Here is a 13,079-nt window from a genome sequence, read left to right as displayed (position 1 = left end):
TTGACGTCTGTCGGACTTGGGACGCCGTAAGATAAATGCAAAACTGTGCATGCGTAAAGTCCATTCGTTTTAATAAACAATTGTCAATGTCAAAAATTCTTAAAAGACCGGACTGTACCACCCCAGACTCCCCAGAATATTGTATTTATGGGCCAGATGTATAATGGTTTTTATGCGCTGCCAAGCAATTTTGGCCGTTTTATTTACCTCATTAGAGTGCATAAAAGGGTAATTTATTGCTCTAAAGCATTGGCGTAATTTTTATGCTCTAAAGAAAATTCTATTACATGAAATTGCGTATTTCTTAATAAAGTAACAATTTAATTAAACGAAAAATTTACTTCTACTTTAGCATTGTTACAACTATTAATTACAATCGAAGGTAAATTGATTTTTTCTGAAAATATTTGATTCTGTCGATTTTGAATGTTCAACTCCGCATTTGTCTGAAGAATGGAAACTCCTTTACTTTTCTTATCCTCCGGTTCTTCAGTGTAGTCATTTGAAAAAGCACTGGATGTTGATGGGACTACTGTTTTTTCATGTTGACGTTTCCCTTGAATTTTTTCGGCTATCTTGAGCTTGTTTTGAATATTATCTTCTATATATCCTTCTGCGATTGTACCAGAACGCCAACCTCCGTCACGTTTTAAGTCTGTAATATGTCCACCAGAATCTGCAAGTAAAGTAGCGGAACTGCGACGCAAACAATGTCCGGTATAAGATTTGGGGTCGGGAAGGTTCAAATATGTTGCTACTTTTGATGGAATGTTTCCAAACGTATTTCTGCCTACGGGTTGCGTGGAACATTTCCCATTTTTGTAAAAAATGAAGAATCGATTATGTTTAGTATGTGGAGGCCGCAAAACAAAGTACTTGCGGAAAAGTTCTAAGAAATTTTGCTCATTTTGTATTATAGTAAACCGTCTTGATACTTTTGTTTTCGTTTCAGTTAGTCTTATCAGTATCGCAGAGCCCAAATCCTCAATTTCTTTTGTTGTTAAAAAGCACAACTCTTGCGATCTGCAAGCACCGGCAATTCCTACGATTACAGCAACCTAGAATAATTACAAATTAACTATTGAAATATAAAAGCAACAAAGTAATTTACCTTGATCATTAAATACGTATCATCTGGTGCTTCCGTAATAAATTTGTCAATTTCGCTTTTTGAAAGGACTTTTGACTTTTTAGGTTTGTAAGTATCACATTGTCACTTTAAATATGCTTGAAGTTTTAAGTATTTGCTGATGTCTATTCCATTTCTTACTAGCAAGGTGCTTCTTAACATAGAGTAAAAACTCCACAAACTCGAAGACTTGTAGTTGTTGGATTTTTCAAAAAAGTAAGCGAGACAAACATCTTCAGTGTACTGTATAGTCTTCTTACCATTTTCAGCTAAATTGAAAAATCTTTTGCACACAAAAGCAAATGTCTGCCACTTGTTTACAAAATTTCGTAGTTACGGTAGTTTGGAAAAATTATCAATCTTTGGCTACTTTGTTTAAATTAATACCAAGGAAATTTTTGTGTTGGTTTTTTCAATTTTTGAGGGCAGCGCATAAAATTTTGTATGCATTACGAGCATAAATTGCATTTTGCTGCTCTTATCGTCTTAATGCCCTCGGCTAGCGCCTCTGGCATCAATATGACGATGCGAGCAGCAAAATGCAAAATTATGCTCTTAATGCATAAATAACTATTACACTAGATTTTTATTGAGGTTATGTATATGTTGCAATTTTTCTATCGCAATTACACAAATCACATATCCAGCGACCGGTACAAAAGTACCTCCAGAAAAATGATATCTGTTAAGACCTTGCACATCAAAAGCAATGTTTCGTGATGTTTAATGATTCTGAAAAGCGAGTTGCGTCTTCAAACTTAGCAAGAAGAAATGAAGGTTTGTACAGAATATTTACTTGAAATCCAATAAATCGGGAAATGTGAACGGTTAAATAAAATGTGGATTGAAAGATAAAAGACAAAAACTAGTTTAATATGAGAAAAATGAAAAAACTAGGAAATAGGTTACATCAAAAATATGAGCAGCTTTCTCGCAAATTTCTTTCATCGACATTCATGGTTTTTCCGTGTCCAATTCTTTGCAGTATCGAACTACTGCCATCTTTTCACGTTGAAGAAGCGACTGACCTGTACCCCTTTTACGTGAAGCCATTCTTCAACTTTAAATTCTTCACCAATTTTGAATTTTATGCTTTTATATTTAAACAAGTCCTGCGCATGTCAAATAGATGAAATTTGGCTGACACTGAGAGATACCAAGATGGATTTATGAAATAACTAGGTTTGACATTTTGGCAAGTCTACCAACTTGACAACATTTTGACAATTGTTTATTAAAACGAATTTACTGTATCATTCATAATTATTGGAAAATTGAATGATATTTGGATTATTTAAAGCGATTATTTTGATTCATTCGATTATTGCATTTATCGATTATGCCCAACACTAGAAAATACTTTCATTTAAATTTAAATTGACAGAAATTATGCCTTGCTGTCAAATACGGACGAACGGTTAACGGTATGTCGTTTTCTTGATTCAGGCATGACGTCACTGCATATAGAGGCTGGTCCCGATATAACCTGCCAGAAGAAATCCAGTAATAGGTGACGATGAGTAGAACTCATAGACAAAAAATATTTCTAATAAGTCTTTTCGTTTTCGAGATAAAAATAATTGAAAATTTGGCCACAATTTGCTGTACGCTAATGAGTAATGGCCGGTTGCACCAACGTGAGTTAAATTTAACTACAGATTAAAATATACAAAAACATTGTTATAACAATAGGTAACTAAAGTAACGAAGCATTTTAACCTACAGTTAACTTTAACTGGCGTTGGTGCAACCGGCCCTTAATCGGTTTTAAAAAGGTAATTCTGGTTACTTGGCTGCAATTTCTTTAGCAACGATACCTGTAACACCTATGACATTTGTCAAGTTTAATTTTAAATTTGCGAATCCTTCAAAAAGTTATGAAATTCACAAAACAAGAATACGCCGATTTGCATTTACTCTGTGGCGAAACACGTGGTAATTCATGACCGGCAAGGCGACCATACGGCGAGCGTTTTCCTGAATGAGTCCGTTGTACTTTTGTGTAAAATTTTTGTGGAGTTACATCTGCATTTATGTGAGGTTGGTTCTGACTGATTCCAATAGGATGGCGTCCCCGATCCTCCATTTAACCCCTCTGGATTTTAATTTTTGGGGCCACACGAAAGATTTGGTATACGAAGTTGAAATAAATACAAAAGGCCAACTCCAGAAACGCGTAACAGACGCCGCGAACCAGATTCGTAAAAACTCAGAAATGCTGAATTCTGTTTATGAAAATTGGTACCGGCGTACTCAAATGTGCTTAAATGCCAACGGAAGGCACACAGAACTTTTATTATAAAATAATTTTTCTAGTCTAGGTTACCTGTCTTTAGTTAGTAGATAGTCTCAGTTAGAGTTGAAAGTACGAATATGTAAAGTGTAAATAAATTTATTCAATACATTATTTTGGCTATTTAACCTCAATTAACACGATACTCTTATTACACAGTTCTTCCACAATTTAGCACACACTACCTCTAGGCTAGGTACTTACATTAGTTACATTTATTTACAGAATGAGGAACACCACTTTATTTATTACTCAATACTCATTCAATTATTTAAAAACAAAAATTATTTATCGAACCTATTCGGGCCATTACAATACAATACACACCTGTGAAATACAAATTAAACACTTTCCGCTACACCTAGTAGCCTAGTACCACCAGAACAGCCACCCAGAAATTGAAAACTGCTTTGAAGTTCGAACTTCGAACAAGTCGTGTAGCCGTGCATCAAACCAACGAATGTTTTCGTCAAACGTTTGGAACATAAAGTCTGTCTCAATTCTAAATTTCCACCAACACTGCATTCTGCGTTGGAAATACAACCGGCAACACTGTTTGGTGAAAAATGCGTCAGATTGTATTTGTTAGGTTATCTGCCAATTTCCGTTTTTACAACTCAAAATTTTAGAATAAAGGGAAAGAAGGAAAACCTTTTTTAAAATGCAGCAAGTAAGTAGGTAGAAAATCAAATTCTAAAAGCAAAATAAACTTAGGAACTAATTTTAATGATTTCAATCATATTTATAAAATAATTATATTGCCAACTTTGGTTACAAGAATCCCCAATTTAGAAATATTTTTATTTTGCCAACATAATTCAACAGGTGGTGGAAATTTAGAATTGAGACAAACTATACATTAATTTTTTTTAAGACTGGCCATAGGGTTTTACATGCTAATTTTTCAACCCCCTGTTAACTTTTGTTCCGATGAAAATATTCAAACCATTTTTGGAATAAAGTTGGAAGATTTTTTAAACTATCGGATAGATTACAATTCAATATCCCAAACTGTCGAAAAAGTTGTGAAAAAAATATTTTTTCTAATTCGGTATCGAAAACTGTTACATTTCCACATTCATTTCGGTTAGGAAAAGTACTACTTTTCCTACCTAGTTAGGAAAAGTAAAACAAATGAAAACCAGCAATTATATTATTTATTACAACATTATTGCATTCTTTTAACAAACATTTTGGGGCCACATTATCGGATTGGGTTATATTGATGATCTGTTCTTTTCCTAATATTTTTGAAGATACTTCCAACTTGTTTTGTACAGAATCCACTATATATCCCTCGGCAACAGTATTTGATCGCCAACCACCGTGTCTTTTGAGAACTGTGATGTCAGCTCCTGCATCGGCCAATAATGTTGCAGATGTCTTTCTGAAGCAGTGTCCGGTATAATTCGAAGAATTCGGTAAATTCAAAAAATCTGCTATTTTCTTAGGCACTCCACCTATGGTATTTATTCCTACTGCCTGCCTTGTGCATTTTCCGTTCCGAAAACCAAGAAAAAATCGGGTAATTTCAATCGGTGATGGTCGGAGAGAAAAGTATGTCCTGAATATTTCTAATAAATCCAAACCTTCAAAATTGCCTGGTGATATTGTAAATTCTCGCCTGACGTTTGTTTTGGTGTCTGGAATCTGGATAATGATATAAGACCCCTTGTCTGTAATGTTCTTCACGTCAAGAAAAGTCAATTCCTCGCGACGGCATGCCCCACTGATCCCGATTATCAACATCACCTTTAAAGAGTAAAACAGTTATTTTTTGAATTACATAAAAGTCACCTTTACCTTCATCATTAAATTTTTCTATCTCCTGCTTGGTAAAAATGTTGAATTTTTTCGAAACCTGACCGGTTGATTTTCTTTTGATGAACGTTATCAGGCTTGCATATTTCTTGATTTCTATATTTTTCTTTAATTGGATTGTAGACCTCAGCATCGAGAAAAGGCTCCATAATGTCGAGCCTTTGAGTTTTCTTGATTTTTGCTCAAGAGTAGAACTTCTTCAGTAATATCACGCACTCGCTTTTCACGGCACCAATCCTCAAATTGTTGGTAAGCTTTATCATATTTTTTCCGCGATTTCACGGGTAATAACTCATTGACTGCTAATGCTGCTGATTCTTCTACGTCCGAGCTAACAAATTCAGCATCTTCGGACATTTTTAATCGCAAATACACTCACAACTAAACGAACTCGCAAATTTTTCTAATATGAAAATTTGTGTTTACATTGATTCCATAACGACCAAAATGAGCTACTCGATTTTTCGAATTTTGTATCCAAAATTTTCAATAAATCCTTAAGAGGTAAGGGTTTTCTCTACCTCATTAGAAAAAGTTATTTGTGCAACACGAAGGAAAAGTGTTTTTTTCCGTACTCGACGCGTTTTTAATCTCGACTACGTCTCGATTAAAAATCCCGCATCTCTTACGGAAAAAAGTCACTTTTCCTATCTCGTTGCACAAATAACTATTTTAGCGCGCCGAAAGCGTCCAAAAGTGGAAGATCGTCAGGTGCTGGTTGAGCTAAAGTTTGAGCCGACAATGGCGCTACTCTGGCGGCCGCTCGACGTACTATTATTTTGTACTGATTAACACAAAACACACAACCAAGGACCAAGCGAACTGAATCAGGAGTGGAGGCAGTCAAATCAGAAAAAATACTAACATAAAACTGCAGTTTTTAACGGTATATTTCAGTCATTGTTACTATATTGCTAACACATTTTCCCTGATCTCTAGGCGAAAAACACCGTCGACTCTCAGATTCCAGATGTCCAAGTCGGCAAATTCTTTGAGACCTTTGCAAATTGCAGCCATTCTGAGTTTTACCGTTTTTTTTTACCAAGCTTTAGGTAATGATAAAAGTCTACACAGTTTTATAGCTGACCCGACAGATGTTGTCTTGTCCAAATTTCAATAAATTTGTTTTTCTACTTTGCGTTCGTACTGATGCCATTACGATACTGTTTTGCGTATCGTAATAGGAAAAGGCGTGATATAATAATAATACTACAAATAGTGAAATTTATTTTTTTTAATTTTGACGGATACTGTGGTGTTGCGGCAGACCGCAGACGTGACCTTGGGTGGAATCCTTCAACTTTAACGGTTTTAAATTTTAAATTATTTTTTTTTCATTGAAAAAGTGGCAAAGTAGAAAAAATACTGTATGACATCTCGTTTATAAGGCATTTTATCGCACTTACTCCTTTAGGGCACTCCTCGCAAGCTCGTCGTGGCCTAAAACCGTGCGTGCGATAAAATACTTCTTATAAGACTCGTATCATAATATACTATTGTGATCGTTTTGTAAATTTGTGAAAAGTTATTGGAAATGTGTAAACAAAGTAAAAATGAGACATGTTATATGCGAGATTAATTCTGTCGGCAGTAACTGATATATAATTATAATCTGCAATGTTCTCTTACTATAAAATCTGTTTTCATATGCAATTATGTTTATTAAATTAAATCTTATTTTATTGATACATTAAATTCGATAAGTTTATTTAAAGGTTTTGTTTTTTTCTTGCAAAAGTTTTTAAAAATTATAGAAATGTCGACATTATTTAACAGTTGTAAGAACTTCATTGAAAAATAATAGTTGAAAGAATGCGAAAGCGGCAAAGTGGACAAAACCGACGAAATCATTCAGAATTGTAGCCATGTGCAGTTATGACCATTTACCTCACATGGCATCTTTTTCTAAATGCTGGCGAGTGCTTCTCTCTTACATCCAGCAATATAGTAGTAATATATATATGGTTTGGAAGAAGTCCTTTGACGCGATCAAGAATACCGACAACAGCCGGAACGTGATCCAACGCGAACGTTGGATGCTCGACATCTGTCGTTCGTGGATTGAAGATCGGCCACACGATGCGACGCACTATCAACCATCCAGCGTTGGAGGGTGTTCGTAGCATCGTGTAGCGCCGGCATTAGATACTGCCATCCTTACAAACACCAACAATTAATTCCTCAGTATAGGTACTATGGCGGACAAAAAATTTTCAACGACTTGTTATTCCTTTGACATATAAATGTAAAACTGGCTTTATGGTCAACTAACCTTATTTTTTATTTTTGCCTTTCTTGTCATGTCACCAGTGACAGATGACAGATTAGTCAATCATAGATTAACACAAAAATTTTGGTGTGCCTATGTCGGCTCACGAATGGGGAACGTGGATGAATCTTAATCGTTTCGTCTTTGCCGTCGAAATTGCCAAAGTCGCTGCAGCCCCTAGGCTATCGAGTGGTGGTGTAGAATGTAGATACGTACCTATCTAGTTCTTAGAGGTTTAGCATCAACACAAAATCAGGAATGTCTTCATCATAGATGAAACCAAGTTTAGTTCTATTTACGTCAAGACAGAACGACCCAACAGTTTGTATTTTGGTACGCAAATATAAAAAAATTCAAAGTAGAGATCAATCCACAATACTAACAAATTATAACATTTATTTATTAAACTTTAAATTAAAAGTTTAAAATAAAAAAAACTTTACAAATAAAACTGAAGAAGTCAATATTTGATCATTGCTCCATTTTGTTGTACAACCAAGAGCAATCTATTCCTCATGGACAGGCACAGATTTCGGTGATAGTTCGGGGGTGCCCCGTTCTGTTCCACGGAAGACACCCGCCTTCTTCCAAAACCTGGACGCCGAACCACCGTCCCAGTGTGTTGCCACTTCCGCATAATGGCATGGATAGTGCCCTTCGATAACCCTAAATTCGTCGAAATTTGCCCATACGACACACCCCTCTGGTGAAGGGTTACTATTTTGGCTTTAGTAAATTCAGATACGGCTGGCATTGTATCACTAAATTATTATTATAAACTTGATAGACGTTTACTTCAAACCGTCAATTTTTCAATTTAATTTATAAACGTCATAATAACAGTAAAGGGCAGCTTACAATGACATTTTTTGATATGAAAAAATTTTGAACGATCAAATTTTGGCATATCAAAAAATGTCAATGTAAGCTGCCCTTTACTGTTATTATGACGTTTATAAATTAAATCGAAAAATTGACGGTTTGAATTACGAGTAAACGTCTATCAAGTTTATAATAATAATTTAGCCGTATCTGAATTTACTAAAGCCAAAATAGTAACCCTTCACCAGAGGGGTATGTCGTATGGGCAAATTTCGACGAATTTAGGGTTATCGAAGGGCACTATCCATGCCATGTAAAGTCGACGAGAGGCTAAATGACCCAGGCCATTTCATACTTGTGCGCAAGTCCTATAATTTTGCCCCTTATTTAAATTTGACATTCACGGACTTAGAAAATATCGCAAATTTATTGTTTAAAAATTAGAACAACACTTGCGTATCTAATAAGAAACAATACAATAAAAGACCTTCTTTATGTAGTAAACTCATTTATACAGGGTGTGCCAACTCGCACGTCAGCTGTTAACTGTGAATTTTAATATTTAATCCAACAAGGATTCTACAACAACACACGTGAAAAGTATATTAGTTTTAAAATGAAAACGATTTTAAGATAACCAATCACACACGCCTGCCTGAAGGCGTATGCGTTTCCGAGGAAACGATTTTAGATGTTGCTGCTAAAAAAACTGTGATGAAATTTTTGGACAACGAGTTTTATAAGGGTTGATTTGGCGCACAAATCCCAGGTCTAGAAAACGACCCGTAGGCGAGTTTTTTATGTTATTTTTTAGATTTTTTTAATTTTTAAATAAAAAAATCAAATTTTCAAATTCTAGGGAATTTTGTATTATGTAATTGGTAATTCAAGGTAACGGATGCAACTAAATCTGCAACATATGTTAAAAAGTAGAGTTTGAAGATTAATATTGGAAGTTTTTTGCTGTAAATGACAATAATACACTGAAATATTGATAAAAATTTTCTTAGAGATCTATTAAACTACGAGTGCTTTAATAGATAGCCATAAACGACTCCAAATTGAATACAATAATAGACCTATTAAAAGATTCTAAAAGCATAATTATATCTTTAGTTTGTGTTCTACTCATCTACTGTTCTTTGCCTTACGTACAAGTTATATGCGTACAGCACGCGGTACAGTACCATGCGGTACATGTAACAACAAAGCACCCGAGGACCCGAGTTACTAACGCATGCGTATTGGTAAGGATCTCGTGTAAAGTCGGTACAGGTTGCAAAGAAACAGGGGAAAAAAATTATGTTGGTAACATTTCTGGTAATTTACAACATTTATAGTTGGCGACGTTGGCGCTTCTTTCTTTCATGAGATTTGAAATCCCTGTCAAATTGATATAACGTTTACAAGGAGAACGTTTAAGACACGTAACCTAAAAGTCAGCAATTTGACAGTGCGTTTGACAGTTAAAAAAATGTAACTAGAATCCCGACGCACACCAAACAAGTAACTGTTGCAGTCGTTGCAAACATCGTTACATTAGGCAAATTTCTCAATGTCGGTTGCAAGATGCTTCTGATGCAACCTGTACCGACTTTAAGTACCGGTGCGTGCATATTCTTTGGTAGTTTTTTGCAACACAGAATAGAATCAATTGATTCTATTCTGTGCCAATACTTTCTAAAATCAAAAAACCACCACCTGTTGCTTTAGGTTGGTAAAATTTAAAAACCCTAGGTAGGTAGTTATTTTTTCATACTATGTTGGTAAAAAAAATTATGACATTTATTTGATAAAATTTGTTCAAATAGTTTTATTATTGCTCAGCACATTTCATTTATTTATTAATTCTTATTATTTTTGCTTAAACATGCCCAGAAAAACAAGACACTTAATAAACACTTAACCTCAAAATTTCAATTCTCACCAAATTTTACACTAGACAGCGTTGCCGATAGTAATTATCGAGGAAAATGCGACGTTGGTGGTTTTTTGATTTTTGAGAATGGACTTTATGTTTTCGTGCAGGGCGCATCGCAAGCGCGCAAGCTTGCAAATCTCCGGGCTATTTGTATTTTAACTATGCAATATCCAATGTTTTTTGTTATTCTGCGCCCCTCCTCAATTCCTCATAAATGTTTGAAGTGGTGTGTGTTGTGTCTGTGTGATTCGTATCAGGTGTGTATTGCAGTTTGCAGTTGTGGTGATTCAATATGGCCGTGCAACAAATCCTACGAATAATTTATTAGTATACAAATTAAAACATTGTGATCGTTTCAAGTAACACACAGAACTTTAAAATGAAGTCTAAATGGAACAGATGAATCGTATCAGAATAAAAGTATGATTACAAAAGTGATAAAACAGTATACACTGTTTTTAACTTATTTTGTAACTTGAGAGTGCACGTTAAAAACTGGTGTTGACGTTGCCCCAAACTTCAAAATAAATTTGTGAATGGTGTATTTTTCTGTGAGTTAGTCAAATCGAGGCGTGAAACAGGAAAATGGAGCAACTACATTCAAGAGAAATTTTAATACCATTTTCTTCAGGTTTGTACTAGATCCACATTTACTTATTTTAATAAAAAAGTGATGTATGTAAATTACGTTCCCAATAAGTACAGTATAACATGAAAATGTGTTTCGCTATTTAAAGACACTCGTTCGAATTTCATTTTTTCAAGTGTTATAGTATTGTTATCTGTGTTTCCCAAATAAGATTCCTCATTTTCACTTCGGTTAGAAAACAAAGAAATTAATAGGTTAATAAAAATAATAATTTTTATCTCATTACCTTTAGAATTGAGGCATTAAATTAGTATGCTTTAAAGTTTGTTATCAGAAATGTGCAACAAAATTGCCATAAAGTACTATCGCATTGGTACATACAATTGGTAGTCACTTTTTGACACTTTACATGTAAATTAAGTATTAATGTCAATGTAAATAAATGACAATTTCAAATTATTATTCTTGTCAAAAATATGGCACCTTCAGTTTTTGATAAATATATAATAGAATCGTCTTACTTGCTTCTGAAAGGTTGTCTATGGGGCAAATTAATGTTGATCTTTTGCTTTTGAGCCGTGCCTCCGCAGCTGGGATTTACGCCACCCGTATGACACTGACAGATTAAAATGATTTTGACAACAGTAAAAAATAAGGTTAACCATCCTAAAGCTTGCTTTACAATTGGTGCTTTGGCCGCGATAGTACGTAAAGTTGACTCAAGTTGCAAAAAACCAATTCGGATTTGCAACAGCAATTTTATGGCATTAGTCGTTTGAAATTACTTTAAAACTGTACTTATATGGAAAATATTAAATCCAAACTATGATTTTCTGGTTGTTTTGTGCCTTTATTTGGTTCACAAATATTGAAAAAATGCTGTTGCAAATGACAAGAGGTTTTTTGCAACTTGAGTCAACTTTAAACTCGGTACAGGTTGCAAAGACACATTTGTCATTTGCAACAGCGCTTTTATGGCATTAGTCATTTGAAATTACTTTAAAACTGTACTTATATGGAAAATATTCAACCCAAACTATGATTGTCTGGTCCCTTTGTGCCTTTATTTGGTTCAGAAATATGAAAAAAATGCTGTTGCAAAGGCACACTTGTCATTTATTTTTTCTACTTTGCGTTCGTACTGATGCTATTACGATACTGTTTTGCTTTTGCGTATCGTAATAGGAAAAGGCGTGATATAATAATAATACTAAAAATAGTGAAATTTAATTTTTTAATTTTGACGGATACTGTGGTGTCGCGACAGACCGCAGACGTGACCTTGGGTGGAATCCTTCAACTTTAACGGTTTTAAATTTTAAATTATTTTTTTTTCATTGAAAAAGTGGCAAAGTAGAAAAAATACTGTATGACATCTCGTTTATAAGGCATTTTATCGCACTTACTCCTTTAGGGCACTCCTCGCTACGCTCGTCGTGCTCTAAAACCGTGCGTGCGATAAAATTCTTCTTATAAGACTCGTATCATAATACAGGCTGGTCCCGATATAACCTGCCACAAGAAATCCTGTAATAGGTGACGATGAGTAGAACTCATACACAAAAAATGTTTCTAATAAAAGTCTTTTCGTTTTCGAGATAAAAATAATTGAAAATTTGGTCAAAATTTGTTGTACGCTAATGAGTTAATCGGTTTTAAAAAGGTAATTCTGGTTACTTGGCTGCAATTTCTTTAGCAACGGTACCTGTAACACCTATGACATTTGTCAAGTTTAATTTTAAATTTGCGAATCCTTCAAAAAGTTATGAAATTCACAAAACAAGAATACGCCGATTTGCATTTACTCTATGGCGAAACACGTGGTAATTCAAGACCGGCAAGGCGACCATACGGCGAGCGTTATCCTGAAGGAGTCCTTCCGTCCCGTTGTACTTTTGTGGAGCTACATCTGCATTTATGTGAGGTTGGTTCTGACTGATTCCATTACGATGGCGTCCCCGATCCTCTATTTAACCCCTCTGGATTTTAATTTTTGGGGCCACACGAAAGATTTGGTATACGAAGTTGAAATAAATACAAAAGGCCAACTCCAGAAACGCGTAACAGATGCAGCGAACCAGATTCGTAAAAACCCAGAAATGCTGAATTCTGTTTATGAAAATTGGTACCAACGGAAGGTACACAGAACATTTATTATAAAATAATTTTTTTAGTCTAGTTTATCTTTCATTAGTTAGTAGATATTCTCAGTTAGAGTTGAAAGTACGAATATGT

At 34.7% G+C, this 13,079-nt stretch overlaps 1 protein-coding gene across 8 annotated transcripts in view; it reads left to right on the top strand.

Moving 5' to 3' along the window:
- The first annotated feature begins 10,461 nt into the window (after positions 1 to 10,461).
- cyst (rho guanine nucleotide exchange factor 18 cysts) overlaps positions 10,462 to 13,079 on the top strand; it is a 48,527-nt gene continuing 45,909 nt past the window's right edge. For 6 of the 8 annotated variants that reach the window (XM_069038153.1, XM_069038151.1, XM_069038152.1 and 3 more), the window contains exon 1: positions 10,462 to 10,886. In XM_069038153.1, coding sequence (XP_068894254.1) covers positions 10,841 to 10,886 — 46 coding nt within the window. In that variant the 5' untranslated portion in view covers positions 10,462 to 10,840. The remainder of the gene's footprint in view (positions 10,887 to 13,079) is intronic. The other 2 variants (XM_069038156.1, XM_069038149.1) reach the window with 1 other exon arrangement.

This window comes from Tenebrio molitor, chromosome 2 (assembly GCF_963966145.1).
Source record: "Tenebrio molitor chromosome 2, icTenMoli1.1, whole genome shotgun sequence".
Lineage (NCBI taxonomy): Eukaryota > Metazoa > Arthropoda > Insecta > Coleoptera > Tenebrionidae > Tenebrio > Tenebrio molitor.
This window is presented reverse-complemented; position numbering and strand designations above follow the sequence as displayed.